Source organism: Myodes glareolus, chromosome 13 (genome assembly GCF_982192425.1).
Source record: "Myodes glareolus chromosome 13, mMyoGla1.1, whole genome shotgun sequence".
NCBI classification, from domain to species: Eukaryota; Metazoa; Chordata; class Mammalia; order Rodentia; family Cricetidae; genus Myodes; species Myodes glareolus.
This window is the reverse complement of record NC_142038.1, coordinates 66,008,611-66,034,223: the sequence shown is the minus strand read 5'-3', so window position 1 is coordinate 66,034,223 and position 25,613 is coordinate 66,008,611. Positions and strand designations below refer to the sequence as shown.

Below are 25,613 nucleotides of genomic sequence, written 5' to 3'. Positions count from 1 at the left end.
AGTCATTATATTTACCTTTTAAAAGTCAGCTATGCTGTGACTGTCACAGTTTACAACATTCAATTGGAAACCACAGTATGGATGCCTGGCATCGGCTTTGGTTCCTGCTTTGTGCCACATTTCTCCTGGTTTCTGGCTTGGTAAGAAAATGATCAGAAAAATTAGAGGGCCCGTTGATATCAGTCATTGAGTGATAATCATTTGCTCATGTTTTGTTTTATGTATTTGAAATTTTCATCTTTAATGAACATTTGTTGCTCTTGGACAAGGGATGGCAGGGTATTAAACATAAGATGTCACCCCGGCAGAGAGGTCTGGAGACTGTGAGAGAAAATTGTATTTTTCCTTTCATTTTCTCTGTTGTGTGACTGGTTTCTCTTGCTAAGACAGAGAATGTGATTTTAGAAAGCCATTGTTATTGCTGAGTGGCAGACTGATTGTCACTAGAGTAAGGACATGGGGGAAGACGGAGAAATGTCAGAGGCAATGTCCACACTTTGAAGTTTAATATGGAGTTTCCCTTCTGCACCTTTGTGGGTCTAAACTAATCTTCCCACACTGATGGACAGTTTGTACCCCAAGCTAGTTGAAGGTCGTAGACAGAATTTCTAATGACCAAGGAAACCCTTTAATTGGAATTAAATATACCATAGTGAGCTGATGGTGTACAAATATGCACGGAGAATTAAGGTGTGAGGTGCTGTCTCACCATGTTTGACTGCGGCTCAGTAGCTTCTCGGAAATCTCTTTCTGCACGTGTGCCGGGATGATGTGTGACTGTGTGTGTGTGATCCTGTATGAGAAAACTAGGGTGTTTGCTGTCGAAACAAGGGAAGCCATCTGAGCAATTCATCCCCATGTCTTGTCAAGCATTTCGCAGGATACTTTACTTTAGCTGTTGGTTTGTATTTGGATGCAATTGGACTTTACACTTACGTGACACACACTGCATTTTTACAGCATGTTTTTGTATGGCATTATATAGCTTACGACATTCATTCAAATCATGTGGTGATCACGTCACGCATATCCTTTGAGACCCAGGAGGGTAAACTAAATTGACTTAGCTTAGGGAACCCAGGCATAACTCACACAGACTATCTACCAGTTCTGCCACTTTCTTCCTAGTTTAAGATAAAGGAACGATTGATTATGAAATTTCCCAGAGGGCCTGCGGAAGACAGCCTTCAGTAAGCTGCTTGCCATTGCCAGCAAGAGGACTTCACTTTGACTCCCAGAACACATATAAAACGCCAGCTGTGATGGCATGTGCTTCTAATGCCAATGCTGGGGGGACCAAGATGTGGGGCTTCTGGAGGCCGGTTGATGAGACCTCCTAGCCTACTGATGAGCCATGGGATCAGCGAGAGACTCTGAGTCAAAACTAAGGTGTCTGGCTCCTGAGGAATAACACTTGTGGACGATTTCTGGCCGGTATTATCACCCCCCCACACACATGCACCTGTGCATAACCCACCCCCAAAATAAATTTCTGATGTTGGTTTCAATTTTTACTTACATATTGCATAGGTAACTCTGTAATTTGCTTCCTATCATTTGAAAATATATGCATTTTAGCCAGGTGCTGGTGGCACAAGCCTTTAATTCTTGCACTTGAGAGGCAGAGTCAGTCAGATCTCTGAGTTTGAGGCCACCCTGGTCTACAGGACAGCCAGGGCTATACAGAGAGATTTCTTATAAGTTCTGGGAGTCAAACTCAAGTCTTCTTGCCTGCAATGGCAAGACCTTTACTGAAGGCTGTCTCCTGAGGGCCCTCTGAGAAATTTTGTAATCCACATTTTTTTTTGTTTCAAAAACAAGCAAACAAAAAGAAAAAAAAGAAGCATATGTATTTTTTAATAAGTGAAAAAAATCTACCTATTGGTCCTTTGCTTAGAGATTTGGTATTCTTTTTTGAATGTAGAGTCTTGGGGGAGACATGAAAGTAAACATGATTTTCCTGAGGTATGAGGAAAAGTTTCTGTTATTATTTGGAAATAAATTTTGAGCTTTTGAAAGCACTGCTCCATGAGTGTTACATGATATATGTATGTAACATGAGTGTGTATGCCAGGGCTGGGGTCTTGTGCACTGTGTTCTTTTCCAGCTTTGAAGTTGATTTTTTTTTCTCTATCTTTAAACTCATTGAACAGGACGGTTCAGTTTCTATAAGAAGTAAGAATATCTGTCTGGACAGAATGTCAAGTAAACTCCAGCTTGCTTGTCTGGCATATATGGAAGAAAACAATATGTCATATTAGTAAAAAGAACTGTGTGGTTGTGAGTTATAGCCACTGTGGCTCATGCTTGTCACCCCAGTGCTTGGGAGGCTGAGGCAGGAGGATTGTAGCAAGTTCAAGGTTAGACAGACTGAAATGTGAGTTCCAGTTTGAACTAAAGAGAGACTCTGTTCACAAATAAATACAAAATTGGGGCCAGTGAGATGGCTCAGCAGGTGACACAGCCCTGACCTCCAAGCTCAATGATGTGAGTTTAGTCCTAGGAACTCACACCGGACACAGAGAACTGACTGCTACACGTTCTCCTCTGTCAGTCACACATGGACACCGTATAAAGGAATGAATGAATGAGTGAATGAATGAACGAACAAATGGATAAAAAAATCTTAAGGATGATTAAAAAGGAATCTAAAATTGTAACAAAATGTCATTTATATTACAGGTAACACAATAATATCTTTTCTGTGTGTTTATATTATGGGTATCATAGTATTATCTTTTCTGTGTGTTTTTTTCACAGCCGGCTCCAGAGAACTTTGGTGAGTCTGCTGGAGATTTGCTCTAGCATGCAGGGTAAGGAAGTTATGGGGTGAATGACAGGGACAGAAGCACCAGGTGTGCCGACCCATGGAGGAGGCGGCAGGTGGAATGCCGGCAGACGACACCGTGACTGCAGCAGTGACATGAACTTGGGTCAACACTGGCTGGCTCCGTTTACCAGGAACCATCTGCCCAGCTGAAAAACAGAAGCACAAGAAAGACCAATAAAATGACTTTCGGGCTGAGCGATGTTAGACCCTCATTTCCAAGTTAGTCACTCATTCCCACCTTCCCAGCTATGGTGACTGACATACAGAGTGACCAATGTTATTCCTAAAGTCACCTGACACCCAAGGGGTGTGGAGAGGACAGAGTATGCCTCCAAAGTCCTCTGTCTAGTCCCCAGTCTGGCTCACAGGAGGGTCTCAAGGAATGAGAGTCCCCATCAGTTAATCAATGCAAGTTAAATTAGAATCTGAGGTAACAACTTTTCTCCTTCTGATTGTTTGGTTAATGAGATCCTTTTTCCTTTCATGAACATAACGTTCAATGTGTTTTTTTCTTATTTCAGTCAAAGATATAGATGAGGGAGTTGATCGAGACATATTCGATATCAATGAAGGTTTGTGGATTTTGCTTCATTCTTTTTTGCTACGATATTTAAAATAATTTTATTATTTATGTGTGTGTGTATGTATGTGTGTGTGTGTGTGTATGTGACACACTACATGTGTGAATGTCAGAGGACCACATATACCAGTTGGTCCTCTTTTCCCACCATATGGGTTCCCAGGGCTTGAACTCAGGTTGTCTAGACATGGTGGCGGGTGTCTGTTACTGCCTGCACTGTCTTTCAGGTCCCTTCTTTGTTTTATTATCATGGTTTACTTATATACGATGATGGCGATCCTTGTGTTATTTTTACACATGTATATAAAGTATTTCTTCGTTTTTATCCCATTGTCCTCTCTACTTTATCCCAGTTCCCCAGACTCCCACCAATCTCCACCCTTTTCTCAGTCCCAGTTCTCTTCTCCTTTGTTTTTCCTCTTGTGAAGTGATGCGTGTCCTTGGATTGCTTACAAAAGACTGGGTGCAGGGTCATTTACAAGAGCATGGCAACTTAATAGGGGCTAAACCACTGAAAAAAGTCTCTCCCACACTACGTGGCCATTAACCTGTCTATAGATGCTTGGGCATAGGGCCTTGTGAGCCCCTCTCCCTCTGGAATTTTTAAAGCATCATCTATTATGTGGTACTGCAATAACATGAATTATCTGAATTCTTCTCTTAGGTTTGGGACTGGACCTTTTTGAGGGAGACATCAGACTCGAGGTGAGTTGCAATGATGCTTGCATAGTGAATCATGGACGCCAGCTGTGAGTATCTGTGGATGGATGGGCCCAGGCTGCTTGCTGAGACTCTGTTTCTGAAGATGCTATTGCCGGTGTCGCTAACTCACTGAGATGCTGTCCCGGAAGGACTCACATGTCTACACCTTCATTTTCCATCACTCAGGTTTCTGTGCAGTGAAGGTCACTATCTCACATATGTGGGTCTCTGATTTTAATGATTGCAGAAATAAGGAGAGTTTTTACTTAAAACAGAACTTCACTTGTTTAGTCTAGTTGAAGTAAAATAAAACTTAATTTGTAAATATCTCTAGTCTCTTTATCATCAAAATAATCTTATTTTATTATTTCTTTAAATATATTATGCATATAAATTATATTATTAAAATAATAATATAATGTTATAATTATCATTTTACCTCCCCAACATCAGTTATTCATAGTGATGCCAAGGAAGGGCTCTCCCACAGCAGCTCTTACAGAGCTGATCCTGACCTAGCTATCATGGCACAATTCTGAATACATGTGTAGATGTATATGTAGATTGAAGGGTTTTAAAACTTCAGTATCTTACTGGACATGGTGTCCTGTCACACACCTTTAATCCCAGCACTTAGGTGGCAGAGACAGGTGGATCTCTGTGAGTTCAAGGCCAAGCCTGGACTAAGTGGTGAGTTCCAGGACAGCCAGGGCTACACAGTGAGGCTCTGTCTCAAAAACAAAACAAAACAGACAAACAAACAAAAGTTCAGTGTTTTAAGCACTTTTTAAAAAGAAAACCAAGATATGGCATTTTGTTTGCCAGATTTTTAATATTTTAAGAACTTACTATCCCTTTCGAAGAGTTGGAGTCAAATAGAGATACTCAATAATATATTTGTAATTCTTATTTTGTAGAAGTGTATGTAAACTTTAAAAATAGACAAATTAACAAGATCTTTGAGAAAATCAACAAAATTGACAAACCCTTATCCAAACTAATTAAAAGCCGAAGAGAGAACATCCAAATTAACAAAATCAGAAATGTAAAGGGGGACATGACAACAGACACTGAGGAAATCCAGAGAATCATTAGGTCTTACTACAAAAACCTGTACTCCACAAAATTGGAATCTGTAAAAGAAAGGGACAATTTTTTTTAGATAGATACCATGTACCAAAATTAAATCAAGACCAGGTGAGCAATTGAAATAGACCTATAAGCCACAAGGAAATAGAAGCTGTCATCAAAAACCTTCCAACCAATAAAATCCCAGGGTCAGATTTTAGTGAAGAATTCTACCAGAACTTTCAAGAAGAGCTAATACCTATACTCCTCAAAGTGTTCCACATAATAGAAACAGAAAGATCATTGCCAAACTCTTTTTTTTTTTGGTGAGGCAACAGTAACCCTAATACCAAAATTACTCAAAGACTCAACCAAGAAAGAGAATTACAGACCAATCTCACTCATGAACATGGATGCAAAGATCCTCAATAAAATACTGGCAAACCGAATCCAAGAACACATTAAAAAAAACATCCATCATGATCAAGTATGCTTCATCCCATAGATGCAGGGCTGGTTCAACATACAAAAATCTATTAATGTAATCCATCATATAAATAAACTGAAAGGAAAAAAACCATATGATCATTTCATTAGATGTTGAAAAAGCATATGACAAAATCCAACACCCCTTCAAGATAAAGGTCTTGGAGAGACTAGTGATACAAGGATCATATCTAAATATAATAAAAGCAATATTCAGCAAGCCGATCGCTAACATCAAATTAAATAGAGAGAAACTTAAAGCCCTTCCACTAAAATCAGGAACAACACAAGGCTGTCCACTTTCTCCATATCTCTTCAACATAGTGCTTGAAGTTCTAGCAAAAGCAATAAGACAACATTAGGAGATCCTTGTACGTTTCTCACAGCCTTCAAACTCGTCCTTCTGTTTCAAGTAGTGCATTTCCCTCTCCATTATCTTTTCCTCCTGGAAGCCCATTTCCCATAGTAAAGTTATCTTCTGAATGGGTGGCTGTGGCAGAGATGACTCAGTGGATAAAGCACCTGCTTTTCAAGTTTGAGGCCCTTGCTGCATTTACTTACCAGGCATTTCTGTTATCTTGAATGACATTTTATTGCCAGAGTATATGCAATAATAAAATATCATTCATTTCTTACTATAAAATTGGAATTGCTTTACAAAGATTTTTGCTTATCTATTTTTATCTTACATGTATGGGTATTTTCATGGCATGTGTTTCTGTGTAATATGTGTATTCCTGGGGCCATGGGAGCCATGAGAGGTCATTGGATCATCTGGAACTGGGCTTATGGGTGGTTTTGAGTTACCACATTGGTGCTGGGAATAAATTGGGCCCTCTGCAAGAACAGTAAGTGCTCTTAACAGCTGAAGCATCTCTCCCTCCTTCGGAAAAAGTTAAAAATTTTCATTCATCTTATGTCTGCTTTTTTTCTCCCCTGAGATTCATATTTTTAATGTTTAGTTTAGTCATCAGGTTTCTTTTGTGTATTTACTGATGTATTTGTATGTGTGTGAGTCTGCATAAGTTTTTGTGTACCGCATGCATGCTGTCTCTGTGCCTACATGAGTTCATGTTTACCACACGCACGCTCTGTGTGTGTGTGTGTGTGTGTGAGCTTGCATGAGTTCATGTGTACCACATGCGTGCTCTGTGTGTGTGTGAGCCTGCATGGGTTATGAGTACCACATGCATGCTCTGTGTGTGTGTGTGTGAGTGAGCCTGCATAAGTTTATGTGTAGCACAAGCTGTGTGCGTGCCCACACCTCTGTGTGTGAGCCTGCATGAGGTTGTGTACCACATGCATGCAGTTGCTCATGGCCGGCAGAAGAGGGCACTGAATCCTCTAGAGTTACAGGCAGTTGTGAGCTGCAAATGTGGGTGCTGGGAACTGAACTTAGATGCTCTTTAAGGGCAGCAGGCTGTCTTTACTATGGAGGTGTCAACAGTCCGTTCTTATGTGCTTTTAATATCTAAACATCTAACAGTATTCATAGAACACTTTCCAGCAACCTTTCTTGAGTGTCATTTCTTCTTTAGCTCCATGTTAATTATAGACATTGTTCTTCCTGTAAACTTTACTAAATTATGCTCAAAACTCAGGCCCCATTGGTTTGAGCTACCAGGAAGAACTGTTAGCTCCACTTATTTCCAGATTGACTATTAATTGGCTTTGTCTAGTTTACCTAACTGGTCCTTTTCACATTTTTTTTTGATAGGCACAAGGGAAGAATTCCATCATTGGAGACATCTATAGATGGCCACATACCATTCCGTATGTTCTAGACGATAGCTTGGGTTAGTACGCACTTTGATGTATCCACAGCTACTGTGTGTTCCTGAGGTGATAAATTAATGTCTACCAGAATGGCCTTGTGTGATTGTGTAATTCAGTTTTAAAAATATGCAAAATGTAGAATTAAAAGATCTTAAATAATTCAACCTAAATATGTGGAATATGTGTTGGGTTTTGCCAAGTATAATATCAATTTTACCAACCTTAATGGAGAGCTAACTCACTTTGTGTTGGATGCTAAGGATATAGAGATTAGGGAGGCATTCTTGGTTTTAATAAGTTTTTTTTCTAGATTTTACTGTTATTTTAAATTCATATGTTCTCTCTTTCTCTATCCCTCTCTCCTCTCTTTATCCATTCCTTGCCCTTCCCCCCTCCCTCCCCCCTGTGTATCTGTGGTGTGAGTGTAGTTCTGTGGAAGACAGAGAACAGTGCTGGATCCCCTGGAACTGGAGTTACAGTCAGCTGTGAACCCCTGACATGCACTGGGAACCTATGTTGGGTCCTCTGGAAGAGCAGCGCATGGTCTTGAACACAAACAATCTCTCCAGTCCTAATAATCTTTCTTTTAAAGCATCATTTCCTCATGTTTATGTATTTATTTATTCCTTGCAGACCTGATCGTAGAATCCAGGTCTTGGGCACGCTAGCAGATGGAATACCACTGGTCACTTCCTGACCATCGAGGATTAAAAAAAAGATTCATTTTTGCTCCTTCTAGTTATGTGTGTGTGTGTGCATGTCTGGTGAGTAAATACTACATGTGTGCAGTGCTGGCAGAGGTTAGAGGAGACATTGAATCCCTTGGAGTTGTTTGGAGCCATTGCGTGTTGGTTCTTGGAATCAAATTTCAGTCCTCCAGAAGAGCCCTAGAACAGCTTTAACTACTGAGCCACCCCCGCAGCCCTAGCCCAAGCACAGGGTGTAAATACGAGTAAAACTCACAAAATAACCAATCAAACAAATTTACAGAAAATGGCATTGTTTTGCCTAGATTTTTTTTTTATTTATTAAAAATTTCTGCCTCCTCCCATCCTCCATTTTCCTCCCACTCTTCCAACTCTCCTCCCCCTCCTTCTTCAGTCCTAAAAGAAGTCAGGGTGCCCTGCCCTGTGGGAAGTCCAAGCCCCCCCCCCTCCATCCAGGTCTAGAAGGTGAGCATCCAAACAGACTAGGCTCCCAAAAAGGCAGTACATGCAGTAGAATCAAAACCCGATGTCATTATCATTGGTTTTCAGTCAGCCCTCATTGTCATCCACATTCAGAGAGTCCTGTTTGATCACATGCTCATTCAGTCCCAGTCCAGCTGGCCTTGATGCGCTCCCATTAGATCAGTCCCACCCTCTCCGTGGGTGGATGCACCCCTCCCAGTCCTGACTTCTTTGCTCATGTTCTCCCTCCTTCTGCTCTTCATCTGGGTCTTGGGAGCTCAGTCCAGTGCTCCAATGTGGGTCTCTGTCTCTATCTCCATCCATTGCCAGATGAAGGTTTTATGGTGATATGCAAGATATTCATCAGTGTGGCCATGGGAGAATGCCAGTTCAGGCACCCTCTCCTCTGCTGCCCAAGGACCTAGCTGTGGAAATTCCCTAGTACACCTGGGAACCCCTCTAGAGCCAAGTCTCTTGTTAACAAGAGTCCACTATCTTTTATCTTTTCAGGAAATAAGTAATTCCTAGTTGAGTATTAAATTATTAAAAGGTCAGAGAAGGTTTGCTAGGATCAGGAACTATATAGGCTCAGTATCCTTTGTTAGTATCTAGTATTCACTTATGAGTGAGTACATACCATAGTCATCTTTTTTGCCTGGGTTACCTCATTGAGGATGGTGTTTTCTAGTTCCATCCATTTGCACACAAAATTCAAGTGGTCATTTTTTTAACCACTTAGTAGTACTCTAATGTGTAAATGTGCCACATTTTCTTTATCCATTCTTCAGTTGAGGGGCATCTAGGTTGTTTCCAGGTTCTGGCTATTACAAAATAATGCTGCTATGAACATAGTTGAACAAATGTCCTTGTAGTATGATTGAGCGTCTTTTGTGAATATGCCCAAGAGTGGTATTGCTGCTTCTACTGGATTTGGGGAACCTATTCTCTTTAGATGGATACCTTGCTCAGCCTACATATAGTAGGAAGGGACTTGAACCTCCCCCAAAGCAATGTGCCTTACCCTCTCTGAGGAGTGGATAGAGGTGGAGGGGGGGGTAAGTGGAGGAAATGGGAGGAGGGGAAGGAGTGGGAACTTGGGTTGGTATGTATAATGAGAAAAGATAGTTTTGTTTTCTTTTTTAAAAGATAAAAGAAAAAATTGAAAAAGGTCAGAAGAGGGTTGAGGAGATGGCAAGCATGAGGATGGGAATTCATATCTTCAGAAATCACATAAATGCTGGATGTGTGTGGGAACTGGCTGCAATTCCATCTTCCTTGGAGATAAGGGACCCCAGAGTAAGGTGGCTATGGAGACTAGTCATATCAGAAAACTCTAAGTTTGATTGAGAGTCTTTCCCTTAATAGCTAAGGTAGAAAAGCCATGGAGGATGAGTTCTGAGATCATTTCCAGACTCCACCCACCTGCTGTACACACATGTGGTTGTGCACCCATTCAAGTGCACTAACATGCACACACACGTGCCACATATCCAGCATATGTGCACACTAGGTGAGCTAGGTGTGGTGGGGCACACCTGTCACTCCAGCCCTCCTCTGGAGAAAAGGCAGAAGATCCTGAGCCCAAGACCTGACCAGGGTAGGAGAGAGATGGACAGAGACAGAGACAGATAATGACACACAGAGAGAAACAGAGAATGAGATAGACACAGAGAGTGATAGCCAGACATGGACAGAGAAGACATGGAGGGACAGAGATAAAGAAAGAGACAGAGACACAAAGACAGGCAGAGAGAGGCAAACAGAGAGATGACAGACAGATGTAGCACAATTAATAAAAAGCCAGAGACCGATATTGGGGTTCAACCTGAAGGTCAGAAAAGCAAAGCAGTTGGCTGTTTTTGCCTTTACTGATGACAGTATGCTGTCCTAATGGGATAAGAAGGATACAAAAGAAAATGACTGCCAAACATTGTCAAGACAAGAAGGGACAGCCCTTCAGAATATCCTGCTTCACAGAAAAGTCTTTTGGATATGCTAGTCCTATAGAAGAAAGATAGATGCCCCAATGTTGCAGAGAAACTTTGGGTGATGGTCTAGGCAAACAGCTGTTTCTGTCATTTTTCACACTTTTTGGAAGTTGCTTGCTCACATTTCTTGTTTACTCAGTTAAACTGAAGCTCACTTGGTAAAGACCATGTCTGGAACGCAGTCCTTGTGCATCACACACATCAGGGCTCTCCACAGACACCTGGCTCTTAGTGAGGAACCAAGAAGAGGGTACTGAGTGCGGGGATGGCCAAGGATGCAGCTCAGCCTAGGGAACAACTGCTTTGCAAACATGATAGGTTAAGAATTCAGAATAGATTCTCCAATTCAAATAAATAAATTTTCATATAATTGTAATTGTGGTGTTCTAGATCTTTCTGTTTCTTTCATTTAACCTATTGCATTTTCTATGTTATATTTTTATGGCATTATTCACTGATGGTGTGAATGTGCATGTGCCACAGTGTGCACATGAACTCAGAGGACCTTTCACATGTAGGTCTCATGATCTGCTCCCCTGTTTGCTGAGATCCTGGGATTTTTCAGGAACTTCCTTTACCCTTGCAATGACAAGAATGTCCTACATGAGCCAGGTCAAGCACTCTACAAATGACCCAAACTTAGCCAAGGCCTGTGGTAGTAAAGACACATGGTCAGTGGACAGCTTACCCTGGTAGACGTCTCTACAGTTTGTGATGCTTTCACACATGTTCTCCTTGGTTCTCAGAAGGATAAAGGTGTCCTCTCAGAGCTTTACTATCGGTCCCCATTTCCAGCCCGCTCTAAGGCAGTTATGCAGTGGTCATGGCATCCTGCCTTACTTTAAGGATGTGTTAGATTTGAAACAGAGAATTCAGCACACACTTTTGTCTTCCGTCAGAAATGAACGCTAAAGGAGTTATCCTCAATGCCTTCGAGCGCTACCGTCTTAAAACGTGCATCGACTTCAAGCCCTGGTCTGGAGAAGCTAACTACATATCAGTGTTCAAGGGCAGTGGGTAAGTTTGAGGGTTATGTGATAAGGCTCTGAGGAGACTTGTTCCCCCAGGACATTATGCCACAACAATGGTTCAAGGTCTGGAACAGAACTTACTTTGCTATCTGGGCAGAGCGTGACTTTTAGACCTGGTTTCCCTGGCTATAAAATAATGTTTTCACAGCATTAGAGGTCCTGCCTGGTGTGCATATGTCCCTGGGTTAGGGTCACAGTACTAAGAAAAGCAAAGAGTGGAAAGAAACAAGGAGGAGGAGGAGAAAGACAAAAGAAAGAAAGGAAGGAAGGAAGGAAGGAAGGAAGGAAGGAAGGAAGGAAGGAAGGAAGGAACGGAGGAAGGAACGGAGGAAGGAAGAAAGAAAGGAAGGGGCAGCCAACCTGGTGCTGGAGAGATGGCCCAATAGCTGAAGTCCTTGCTGCATAGACACAAACACCACCCCAGACACCTTTAGAGAAAAAACTGGGTGAGAAAGCTTTTCATTTAGGGAGATAGGATCGGATCCCTGCACATCACTGGCCAGCCAGACCAAATTGCTGAGCTTCAGGCTCTGTGAGAGAACCTGTCTCAAAAGGTAAGGTGTAGGGCAACTGAGGAAGACACGCTTCTGGCCTCCACACACATACACACCTACACAAACATGTGTACACTGATACACATTCAGGATAATGCATAAGAAATTAGAAAATATTTTTATACATACAACCAGACCACCAATGTCAACCTACATGAAGCATGAATGGATGCCATTTATCCTACAGTCTTGTGAACTTCATCTCATTTACAACTGAATATTCTTTATTTTCCCTTCAAGTGACCGTATTGCAGATTGTGTTGAATTTGTTCCAACTCAATAAATCTTATTACTTGAAAGGTGGCAGTGTCATTGACCTGAACACAGTGATTCTCAGTGATTGCTGTCCCTATAAAACTCTTGTTTGTTAACTGATGAGATAACTCAATGTTAAGACACCAGCTGCTCTTGTAGGGAACTGCACTCTGTTCCCAGCATCCATGGGTGGAGGCTCACAACCACCTGTGATTCCAGTTCCAGGGGCTCAGCTCCCTCTTCTGACTTCTGGGGGTATCTGAACCCATGCTTATACCCAGACAGACACTCACAGAGATAAACAATGAAATTAGGAAACAAAACAACTCGTGGTGAAGGGCATAGCAATGTCCATTTAAAAAGGGTTGCAATTCCCAGGATGAGCACAGACAACTTGTCACTTTGTTTATGCTGAGAGCAGTTCCATGTCCACACTAGGCAAGAGGACATGCAGTTAAAAAAGTGGGCTAGGTAGTGAGGCCTCTGTCTTGTGACCTCGCGTTCCTCGTGCAAGCAGCCTGTCCCTGGTCTGCACACTCTTCATCAGGTGCTGGTCTTCAGTGGGGAACAGGCATGTTGGGAAGCAGGAGCTGTCCATCGGGGAAAACTGTGACAGAATAGCAACGGTTCAGCATGAATTTCTCCATGCCCTGGGATTCTGGCATGAGCAGTCTCGTTCTGACCGAGATGACTATGTCACTATAGTTTGGGACAGGATCCTATCAGGTATGTTTCTATTATATACTTAGTTACAGGTCAACTTTCTGAGGATGTTTGCATCAGGACCAGCCTGGCAGTGGGTGTCTGTGCTTTGATACCAGATATACTTGACTGTGTCTACAAATTCATCTGATATCAAATTGCAATTAGTTGTCCAATAGCAGGATGCCAAGCAGCCTGGTCTCTTCTCTAAATACACTCAGGGTAATGTTTCAAAATGATTGTCTTTGGAGCTCATGGTGGCTCAAAAAATAACATTTTAAATTTACCATTATAATAGTATACATTTATGGGCAACAAGATGACATTTTGTTATGTGAATATTAATAAAATAGCACATTTATTGCTTCATTTAAAATAAACTGAGTCAGCATGCTTGTCACCTCTTCCAGCATTTTCGGTGTGGGGGGATAAGATACTTTGTTGCTAGGACACTAACTTATTTACAGTTTTATAATGTATAATGAACTATATGCAAGTGCAAGAATCCCATTAACCTTTGAGTCCTCAATGATGTCCATCTTTTCTAATGACTCTTGGCCATGTTATCAATGCGGGGTCCCATTTTAGCATACTCCCTAAAGTCCTGCTTTTACCCAGTCTGCTGTGAGCACATTAAACCATCACTATTGCTGGCCGGTGACTCTGAATGTTTCCACACTGTTTCACAGAACCTTCCTTTCCATCCCCAGTTGTTTGAACCTTAGACTTTGGGCTGACTGGAAGTGTTCAGTTGTTAGCTTGACTGTTGCTATCACATTTGTGAATGATAGCGGGTCCAAAGACAGGGGTGTCTGGAACATAGGACACTCAGGAGAGAATGTGCACAAAGTTTGCTCTATGATATTTTCTATTTCTCAGTTTAGAGTGTGTAGTATGAGAAGCTTCATTTTATGAACATAAAATAATTTATTAAAACATATCCAGGCAGAGAACACAATTTCAACATGTACAGTGACAGTGTGTCTGATTCCCTGAATGTACCCTATGACTACACCTCGGTCATGCACTATAGTAAAACGGCTTTCCAGAACGGAACAGAGCCCACCATTGTCACAAGGATCTCAGACTTTGAAAATGTGATTGGCCAACGAATGGACTTCAGTGACTATGACCTGCTGAAGCTGAACCGGCTGTACAACTGCTGTAAGTGATGGGCACCTTGAAATGACCTCTCCTTGCTGGATAAGGGATGTTCTGGACACGTTTGGGGTTGCTAAGATCATAAAAGTTTGATTTTAAAAAAAATCAGAACATCACCCAGGTCCCAATCTACTAGCCATTTTCAGCACTTGTCTTCTTACAGAGTTTGCCTTGAGATTTAGTAAAGCAGCCTGAGTCCTTGCAGAAATGAGCCCCATGCTGACTGTCGAAGGGTTTGCTAATTCCAGTGCAGACTGTTTCTGTATTCAAGCCTCTTTTAAGCCATAATGAAATGTGCAGTTGTCCCGTAGGTGAGACAAAATAACCTTTGCTGTGGCATTAAGGTTTGACTAACAGGAGGAATATTGACTCGGTTTTCCACAAATAGACGAGAAAAAAGGGTTGGTGTGGACTGGGAATTCACACCCACAAACTAAGCTCGTTTTGGGCTTCTGCAGGCAGAGAAGTGTCTTCCAGTCAGCAGGTTGCACAGTCAACCAGATGGTCCCTTTTCTGTGACACTCCTCATAGCTCTGTTTCTAGCTCAGGTTTGACTGCTTACGTCACTGTGTTGAGCAAACGCTCACATCGGTTTCCTTCATTGCTTTTGTAGCGTCTTCGCTGAGTTTTCTGGACTCCTGTGATTTTGAGTTGGAAAATATCTGTGGCATGATCCAAGGTGCAGGGGACAATGCTGACTGGCAAAGGGTGTCACAGGCCCCCGGGGGCCCAGAGAACGATCACTCCAACATGGGCCAGTGCGCAGGTAACGGATTTCAGGATCAGTGGCTCCGGCCGTCTTCTTCAGTCTGAAAGATGGGTGATTCACCTCTCATTTCTATCAGAATTATTACTGGCTTTATGATAATCTATTTTTATTTTTCTAAATCATGTGTATGAGGCCAGGAACATGCACATGTGAGTATATGTGTGAGGTGAGGTCGGGAGTACACACATGTGGTTGCAGGGGCCCTTTCTGCACATGTGAGTGCCTGTGTGCTTAGATGCCAGAGGCGTTAGAATCTCTGGAGTTACAAGCAGTTGTGAGCTGCCTGACACAGGTGCGGGGAATGGAACTCTTGTCCTTTGAAAGAACATAAGATGTTCTTAACTGCTGAGAAATTTACCATCTATCAGAATTATTATTGGTAGCCCATTCAGTTTCTCCGAAGGACCGAGACTTGTGCATGGTGATGGGATGCCGTTTCTCTGCCTTACTTACTCATAACGGCTTCCATTCTACATCTCACAGCTTGCTTCTGTGAGGTCTCCCTCAGTACCTATGCGGAGCAGAACCGCAATGCACCTCCTGCATGCACTTTTGTCTCAGGGACTGTGTTGTCTCCTCTCACACGTCACAGGATGTAGGAGACAAATGAGCACCGCTAGGCTGTGAGTCACTGCACAGAGAATCCTAGCTGGATGTAATTGTGTGTTCTGGGTACTAAAATACCTACAATGATGACAGGGAGCTCCAGTCTAGGTGTTTCTAAATTCTTCCTGTTTTTGGAAGCTGCCGTAAGAGAAAGGGTGTCTAACTATGTCTCGTTTGCAAAGTCCCTGCTTATAGAACTGCATCATAATGCCCAGTATAATGTCATGTTCCATTTGTTTCCTTTTGCTATACCCGAGTACCTGAGACTGGGTGCTTTGTTTTTAAAATATCACTTTCTTATGGTTATGGACACGGGATAGTTTAAGAGCAGGGAACCTGGTGTCTGCTTGTCAGCTGTAGAGGAACATTCTGCTGCTTCCCAGGGAAAGGGTCACCACATGGTCATACAGAACATTCTGCTGTCTCAGGTCTCTTCTGAAAAAGACACAACTGCTCACACTCATGACTTCATATTATTCTGTCACCTCCAAAGATCCCACTTCCAAATGTCCTCAACATAGAAGTTTGAAAGTTATTTCCCATGCGTGAACTCTGGGCCAAACCAGGCTACAGCATCCATGCATGGTGGGAACCCAGCAAACACTAAAGAAAGCAGCCTGAGCCCAGAGCTCTGCTGTCTTTCCATTGCGTTTCTGTGCCCACAACAGATTCCGGCTTCTTCATGCATTTCAACACCAGCTCTGCAAATGTGGGGGACACAGCAAGGCTGGAGACCAGACTGCTGTACCCCAAGAGAGGGTTTCAGTGCTTGGAATTTTACCTGTACAACAGTGGAAGTGAAAACAACCAAGTGAAAATCTACACCCGGGAGTACACTGCAGGCCACCCAGACGGGGTTTTAACCCTACAGAGAGAAATACAAGGTACAGTATCCACAGTCTCGCAGTTTGGATGCAGGTGAGACCTCTTCAATTACTGTGGCTACTTGCGGCAGAGCAGGGGGTGAAAACACCGACTTTCAATAGAACTTGTCTGTTTTATTTGATAAAGAAGATAAAATGAGGGTCCTTTGTGATACTTAGAAAACATACCTGGTCTCTGGAACTGTAGATGTAATAAAAACACACTGTGAACTCTGGGTGACATGGGGAGGGTTGATGCCTAACAGAAACTAAACTATGCACTGGATAAAGGCAGGACTGGCCTCAGGAAGGCCCGGGTTTGTCCCTCAATAAGCACTGTAGGGACATCTCATTTTCTCTTACTGTGACCCAGTCTTCCCTAAGGGCTATACAACTGGAAAGAGAACTCTACCTAACTTCCAGCTTAAGAACATGAATCCCAGTGAAGGCGTCTGCCATGATATGAAGTAAATGTCCCCGTGGGAGCTATTTCTGTGGGAGGAGCTGTCCACATTTCAGATAACCGTGTATTGGACAGCTGGGCCTACTGACCACATATTAAAGCGGATGGGGAAGGAAGGGATGTGGGCCACTGTTTTAGTGAGCCTCAGTATACTTAATACCTGAGAAAATCAAGGCATGGAAGGATTCATTCTGGACCACAGTCCCTCATGGCAAGAGTGAGTGGCAGCAGGCCACCCTGCGTCTGTCACCAGGAGTACAGAGAGCAATGGTAATGCGGTCATCTTACCTTCTTCTCTGGGTGCAGTCACGACCCTAGCCCGTGCAATGGTGCTCCCCACATTTAGGATGATCTTTCCTTTTCCATCGACCTAATCTCTCACCGATATGCACAGGAGTGGTCTCCACGGTGGTTCTCAATCCCAACAAGTTGACACACTACTTTTTCTTCTTGTACACACTGGCCCCTTAATTTAATGGACAAAAGCAAACACACTATGAAGTGAGTCAACTCTGCACTATATGCCACAGCCCCCTCCCATGCACGAAACCCTCTGAAATACAAGGGCTGCTTGTGTTTGTGGCCACACAAGTACGGTGAGGTTTTAAATCTCAGAAAAAATACGCATGCAATGCACATGTATTCTACATGTAATGATGTAAGATAGATATTGAAACAACGTATCTTAATTTTCTAAGTATGTATTATGTGTTAATGGTATATTATCCAAATATTAAAGTATTATATATATGTATATATAAATATATACATATATATATGTCATTGTCCATATTTGGGATGCAGATCTGCCCAGGATGAACAACCTGTGCCTATGAATGAAAGACAGTCACCCAAGACTGCTTGTGAGTCCTTCTGGGCCTCACGGGGAGGAAGAACCATACTGAAGCCAAACCTTCAAATGTAGATGGAAAGCTGTGTTCAGTCAGTAACCTATCCATGGGCAGTAGCATTTCCTGTGATCTGAATGTTTACAGTTTATTTCCAGGAAGTCTTAATTGTCATTGAGTGCTGATATAGTCGAGCTTCCCTCCAGTATGAACTGATAGTTTGCATGACTTTCTGCCCTGTTGTCACGGGGGCTCCTGAAGTGCTTCCGCACACCACTTCTCACTGGAGTAGGGGTAGATGGTAGCTTGACTTTCCCTTCCCAGCTTCCCTCTTACCAAAGGTATCCTATGACTGGAAGAGAGACTCACCTCTCATTTCCAGCTTAAATGAGCTAAAAATCTCCCCATGCAGTGAGCTATATGTGCAAGACAGGAAGGAAGTGGATAGTAGCAATGGGGGGTTGCATGGTCGGGTAAGCACTTGTAACGCCAAGTCACTGGGAATAAATGGGATGTGGCTTCCTGGGCTTGTAGATTCCTGTCTAACTGTGCTCAAATTCCACTGAAATTTAAGTATTCCAGTTAAATTATACACACATAAAGAAATCTTTATGAGAGTACCAGCAAATCACAGATGTTAATATTGCTCGGTTATTAACTAAGACAGAATACCAGGTAACTGGTAAGCAGAATGTAGCTCTCAGAGATTGGGTGCTTACCCATCTCTGAGAAAGGGTGAGCTATCTGAGAGCAGGTACGTAAACATTAAATACCCAGTGGACAGTCCAACGGCAGCAATGCCCTGAAATAAAGAATTGAGAAACCATTCACCAAATCCATAAGTATCTTTGGCTCACCAACTATTATTTCCCTTTGAAGTATAGAATCCTAATACTGACCATGTCAGCAAGGAATTCATAGTTCTTCATCACTTAAAACAGTGACTCTTTCTACAGAAATACCCATTGGGAGCTGGCAACTTTACTACGTAACATTGCAAGTGACTGAAAAATTCCGAGTGGTATTTGAAGGGCGCAGAGGGTCTGAATCATCAGCAGGTGGTCTGTCTATCGATGACATCAATCTCTCAGAAACCAGGTGTCCTCACCATATATGGCGCATACAGAATTTCACACAGCTTCTTGACAGCCAGAATAGAAATGTCTACAGTCCTCCATATTATTCTCCTAAAGGTTATGCTTATCAGGTTTACCTGGATCTGAGTTCCACGACTAATGTGGGGATTTATTTCTACCTGATCTCTGGTGCCAATGACGATCAATTACAGTGGCCGTGTCCCTGGCAACAAGCCACAATGACACTCTTGGATCAAAATCCTGACATCCGGAAGCGTATGTCCAATCAATGGAGTATAACTACAGACCCAACGATGAACGATGGTTTGTAACTTCTTATTTTCCTCATGGCTAGGGACTTGATCATTGTTCAAGGAGGGATGGTCCTTGGGGAATGAGAGATTGCACCGTTGGTTAGTTATGGAAGTTCAGCCTCGAAGTGAAGATTTTCAGCTTTTGAAAAAGGATTCAATTGTGTAAGACAGTCTCCAGCAGAGGCTGTTAGGAATGTCAGCAAAGACTGTAACACTGGAATTAATCATCCCTGCATTCTAGGTATTGGCTAAGGTGTGTTACCTTTGGGGCTGGCATACTTGGGTCTAATTCAAGATTAGCTAATCCCACTAACTCTGTGATCCTGAAGAAAAACCTTCCTGAAGTCCCATTGTTCTTGACTGTTAAACCAAGGCAGGAACAATAGCCCCATAGATTCGTCAGGAGAATTAGGAGAGGTCAATATGGAAGGCTGTGGGGAGGGAGAGCTCCTCTGACCTTGAGTTTCATTCGCCCATGCTGCCTTGGTCACACTGCTGGCATTGTGGGACACAATCAGCTCTTGAGAAGAGGGTTTTCAGTCAGAGTGGAGATGCTGGGACTCTGGTGGCAACAGCATGGAAGTGGATGGTGACATCTTATTAATGCACCGTAGAGGGTTGTCACCGATGGTGGCAACATTCCAAGTCTCAAAAAGAGTCATCACCCAGGGAGCCATGATCACACTTGGAATTTCACCAATCTTTTGTCCCTGCAAACTGACTAGAGGGAAACATAGAATTATGGGAAAGCAAATATCATTAAAGGAGTTTATAAATTGCAAGGATGGATCAAAATGACATAGGAAAAATAGTGCCTGAATCTGATAGAAAAAAACATAACAGAAACTGGAGGGTTTAAACATGCAGAATATTTCAGTCTTTCCAACACGTTCCTCCGGCTGTCACTAAATACCACTAAGTTCAGTTTTTGAAATAAATTGTTCTTTGCTCGTATAGGAAACTCTCAGCTTCTCACTGCCTTGACTCAGTTTAAAGGACCAGTTGTAGGTCAGAAGGCTGCTGAGACTTCCTACCTCTGAAAGCTATGATGATGCTAAACACAACCTATTATAAATTGTTTTTTTAGGCAATGAAACCTATTTTTGGGACAAGCCTTCCAAGCTTGGATATGTGGCTTTCTTCCCTAATGGAACTCAGTATTACAGAACCAGAGGCTATGGAACCAGTGCCTTCATAACCTACGAGAGGCTGAAGAGCAGGGAGTTCATCAAAGGAGATGATGTTTACATCCTACTGACTGTTGAAGGTATAGAAATAGCAGTAGTTTGATGGGAGCCTGCGCCTTGTTGTAGCCATTGGTTGTTTGCTGTGTTCTTCTGGGGTTTGTTTTCAGATATGTTATAGGATGTGGGAGGAACTGGACATAGATGGGAACTTTTTGTATCAGTGATTAGAAATATGAAAATAACTTAATTTGAAACATCAAGGGTTTCAGAGTTAAACATTTATTTACTATTTTATGGACTAACAGTTGAAATCTTTAGGCTGGAGATATGTTATAGTATTTCCTCACACAGGATACACAGCACTCTGGGCAGGCACTAAATGGGTGTTAGACTTAGATCTCAAGTGCCAGTCAAGCATGAGTATTGTCACCTAGCACTCTGACTGGGTGTATGTGTGTGACTCGTGTGCATGTGTGTGTGTATGTGTGTGTGTGTGTGTGTGTGTGTGTGTGTGTGTGTAAATGAGTGGACAACTCTGACTGCTTTGGCACCATCCTCCTTGTTTTTTGAGACAGTCTCTCACTTTAACCTGGTAGGCTGGCTGGCTGGTCTCTAACCCTGTTATTCGTCTGTCTCCCTGGGTCTCCAGTGCTGAGACTGTAACAGCGTCATAACTATATCATATGACTCCATACGGCTTTTTCTTAAACATGGGTTCTGGGGAGTGACATCAAGTCTGCCAGCAAAGCCACTCTCCACTGTGGCCTGATTCTCATTGACTGCACAGGAACGCTGGGGATCATGCACCAAGATCACCTACTTTTGTCACAAGCCTGAACTCTGAGTGTTATCTGTGGCTAACAACAGGTAACACAAAAGCTGATTTCCACCATGCTCTCTCTTTCCCTCTGCAGACATAGCTCACCTCAACTCTACGTCGACCACCCCAGACGCAGTCCCCACCTCTGTCATCCCAGACCCAGTCCCCACCTCTATCATCCCAGACCCAGTCCCCACCTCGAACATCCACAATGCCTGCTCAGAGGTTGAGTGTCTGAATGGCGGAATCTGCACTGTCCGTGACAATACAGCCGAGTGCAGGTGAGGGCTCCCTTGGGAGGTTCCCTGTCTCACTCTCTCACTAGATATGTTCTTGTCCTGCTAGAATTGATGCTGATAACGCACATGCATGGCACTGAGAAAATGTCTTAGTAGGGACTCTATTGCTGTGATGAAACACTGTGACCAAAAACAGGTTGGAGAGGAAAGGATTTATTTGACTTAAACTTCCACATTGTAGTCCATCATTGGAGGAAGTTAGGACAGAATCTTAAACAGTGCAGGAAGCTGGAGGCCGAGGCGGATGCAGAGGCTAGGGAAGGGTACTAGTTTGCTACTCATGGCTTGCTCAGTCTGCTTTCTTACAGAATGCAGGGCCACCAGTCAAGGGGTGGCACCACCCACAATGGGCTGGGTCCTCCAAAATCAATCACCAATAAAGAAAATGCCCTACAGGTTGACTGCCTCTCAACCTTATGGAGGCATTTTCTTAATTGAGGTTCCCTCCTCTCAGATGACATCAAGCTGACATAGAACTGTCCAGAACAGTTACTCTTTTGAACTCCATTTGGGTCTTTGGCAGCCACCATTACAATTACTTGTGAGGACATAGTACACAAGAATCTAACCGACGGAATTACATATATTATTATACTACATGTCTTATTATATGACATGTCTTATTATATTGCATGTCATATTATATTACATATATTATTATATTACATGTCTTATTATACTATGTGTCTTATTATATTACATGTCTTTTTATATTACATATCTCATTATATTACATGTCTTACTACATTGCATATCTCATTATATTACATATCTTATTATATTACTACATGTCTTAATCCTCACAGCAGTCCTGTCCCTCGACTCTGCAGATTCTCAGGTCCCCATTTTCTAGATGAACATGCTGAAGTGTTGAGTCCTTAGCCAAAGTGTGGAGCCCACAATAGTGGACCAGATTCCCTCAGGTGGCTTTCTCCCTGCCCACCCCAGCTCCTAACTCGGTATCAGATTAGTTATAATCCTCACCTGGTCCTATCTTCATTGGTTCAGGTAGTCGAGGGTCAAATAGTTACATACGTCAATGACTATCTGTGTTCAATTATGCAAGGGCTCATTAATAATGAAGACGTTCACAGTTGAATGTCACCCATATAATACTGTAAATGTCACCATGTCTCTCCGTGTAGGTGTCCTGCAGGAGAAGACTGGTGGTACATGGGAAGACGGTGTGAGAAGAGAGGGTCCACCCAAGACACCATTGTCATCGCTGTTTCCTCCACTGTGGCCGTGTTCGCTGTGATGCTGGTCATCACTCTCGTCAGTGTCTACTGCACCCGGAGGAAGTACCGCGAGAAGATGAGTTCAAATAGCGCAGCCTCGAACCCAGTAAACGTAAGTCAAGTGTGATGGCTATTATTCAAAACCTCTGGAGGGAAACCATGAATAAGAGCTTGGCATTTTTACAGTCTTCTTCATTTTTAAAACTTTGTTGTTGTTGTTGGTGGTGGTGTTTTGAGACAGGTATTCTTTGTGTAACAGTCTAAGCTGTCCTGGAATTAGCTCTGGTAGATCAGGCTGGCTTCTAACTCACAAAGATTCTCCTGCATCTGCTTCCCCAGTACTGGGATTAAAGGTGTGCACCACCACCACCCAGCCATTTTTAACCTTGTGCGTCTTACTAAGTTAACTGATGTGAGACTATTTGCACTCCTATATTCACCACTGTGAATCAGAGTCTGAACCTGCGGTCTTTAGAGCCTTCTTGGAGAGGCCTCATTATACTCTGGGAGTTATTTCTGGTTGTTTATGATTTTTGTGGTGTGAATCATACAACTGACCCACACAGATGACTTTCCCTGTAAGTCTCTACCTCCCTAAGAAGGGGGGCATGGCTTATCAGTGTCTTTATTCCGAGGGTCTTTAGATGGCTGGGCTCAGGAAGTGGGTGGACGTGTTTTGGGGGAAGTATCTCTCTATTTTAACACAGGTTCCAGTGAAATCTGCCTTCTTCTGGAGTAACTGTCTCCAACGCATTTTTTTTTTCATGTGAAAGGTTTTAAGTTTGCCTCAGATGAAACTTCTAAATGCCCCCAGATATTTGAAATCTCCATATCCAAACATGGGTTCCCACCTGTATGTTCTGAGTACATAGTTGGGTGCAGGCAGTTTACTGGGGAGTGTTTTGGGGAGCATCTGAGATAGAGTGAGGGCAGCCACACTGGGTAGGGGTGAGGCTGGGCTTTGGTGCAGGTGCACCTGGGCTTCAGCTGTCTTTTAAGGACCCTGGGGACTGCGACAGACCCCTCCACATTCACCTTGAAGGAAATGGACCAGGCCTTTGTTCTCACCACATGAATGCCAGCACATGAGGGCAGACATAAGGGGTGACACAAAACTGCCTGGGTGATGGCCTTTGAGGGAGGACAGTGCTTGAATGAAAGCTGGTATGGTTGAGCGCGTACCTGGAATTCTCGAGAGAGCACAGATATGGGGAGCAGGGTGCACAGAGCAACACCGGTCTTACGACAGAGCTCAACGCACCAGGTGTCACACTGAACACTGGAGCGAGAGCCCGAGTCATGGAGCTCCATTTTGTTCAGACCGAAGGATTTGGAAGATGGCTGGTGGGACAAATGGAAAAAAGAGCTCAGAATAGCAGCTTATTGATGAGCTAAAGGAAGAGCGTATTTTCTTTAGCAGAGCTACAGGCTTAAGACCATGTATGAAGAGTCTAAGTGGAGAGCTTAACATGCAGGCACAACTTATACACACTCCTTCAACGTGTATCACTATTTAATAATGATTCCACCTCTTATTTTTGCAAAATCAGTTGGAAGACAGTCAGTGATGCTGAAAGAAATTGGTTCTATATTCATTTCATGTTATTCATTGTCTTAAACTCGAGGAAGATATTTAATGTCATCTTCCAGCAATAGAGCACACATTTTAAAGGTACATGAGCTGGGCATGGTGGCATGGCACACACCTTTAACCCCAGCAAGTAGAAGGCAGAGACAGGAGGATCTGGGTTACACAGCGGTGCCAGGACTATATAGAGATTTTTTTCTCCTCAAAATACCAAAAGCAGTAAATTAAATGTATACAAGTTGATTTTCTTTGCAAAGCTTTTTTTCAGTTTGTTGTTGTTGTTGTTGTTGTTGTTAAATAACAGCAATAGGACATCCAGTGTGGGACCCTGATGGACTCCCTGTCTGCAGCTGTGCCTCTGAGCCTGGTCCCCACTGTTAGGAAGGATGTCCCAGACGTGGGTGCAGGGAGGGCTAAGAGTGGAGAGGTGGGACCCAGCAGTATAGGTGCAGGTGACTGTCAAGAGCCCTCCCCAGACCTGGGCGGTGTAGGAGAGATTGTGAGGGCTCTAACTGAGTCGGCACAAGTCAGAACAGTGAAAGAAACCTGAGAAAACAAAGAGATGAGGCTAAGTCAACAGAGGAGTAACAATGGGAGCGTACCAGGGACATGGCAGGAACACTGAGTGGACGCATTTGCCACCATGATGACACAGGGGACATGGCAGGGATACCGTGTGGAGACACACAGTGCCATGATGCCACAACAGCCCTGCTCTGAGTCATTAAATCCACTGCCAGGTGTGAGGAGTCCTCTACATTTTCTTTCATCTTTGGATTTCTTCAATGTGTTTAGTGGTAACGGGTCTTGCAGATCAGTGTAGATCTTAACTGGATGCTCACCCTTCTGAGGCCAGCATGAGCCCTCACCATGTTTTCTATCTGAGACACTCAAGCCACAAAGGCCAGGACATCTTCCCAGGGTCAGAGCAGACACTGCATGTCAGCCGGGAGGGGAGCCAGGAGACTGTCACGGGGGCTTCATTTGAAAACCTGACTCTTGCGTTTTCACCCATGGAAGAGGCAGCTTTTATATTTGGGAATTGTGTCATCAATTGTATTTTCTCCTTTCAGCAACATGCTTTTTGAATATTAACTCAACCAGACAGCCAGCAAGTGAGATGAAAAGGATTCTTCATCATGGAAGAATTTTTCACCGAAGCCGTATGACCTTCACAGTATTCCAAACTGACCAACTCTGTAAATAGCTGAACGGATAATAAATCATTATTTTCAGGAAA

At 43.0% G+C, this 25,613-nt stretch overlaps 1 protein-coding gene across 1 annotated transcript; it reads left to right on the top strand.

Annotated features, from left to right (window-relative positions):
* LOC125405867 (meprin A subunit beta-like) lies at positions 1-25,613 on the top strand. Its single transcript, XM_087896227.1, has 15 exons — positions 1-140; positions 2,761-2,779; positions 3,352-3,402; positions 4,075-4,115; positions 7,384-7,462; positions 11,499-11,616; positions 12,987-13,165; positions 14,087-14,305; positions 14,916-15,068; positions 16,346-16,561; positions 18,808-19,251; positions 20,329-20,508; positions 21,343-21,529; positions 22,693-22,897; positions 25,447-25,613. Exons 1-15 carry the CDS (start codon positions 78-80, stop codon positions 25,459-25,461), a joined length of 2,169 nt encoding a protein of 722 aa, XP_087752353.1. The 5' UTR covers positions 1-77; the 3' UTR covers positions 25,462-25,613.

Excerpts from the sequence above, each read along its gene's own strand:
- LOC125405867 (XM_087896227.1), top strand. The coding sequence starts at position 78 with ATGGATGCCTGGCATCGGCTTTGGTTCCTGCTTTGTGCCACATTTCTC. Across the intron at positions 11,617-12,986 it reads TCAGTGTTCAAGGGCAGTGG|GTGCTGGTCTTCAGTGGGGA; the intron begins GTAAGTTTGAGG and ends ACTCTTCATCAG. Across the intron at positions 21,530-22,692 it reads GACAATACAGCCGAGTGCAG|GTGTCCTGCAGGAGAAGACT; the intron begins GTGAGGGCTCCC and ends CTCTCCGTGTAG.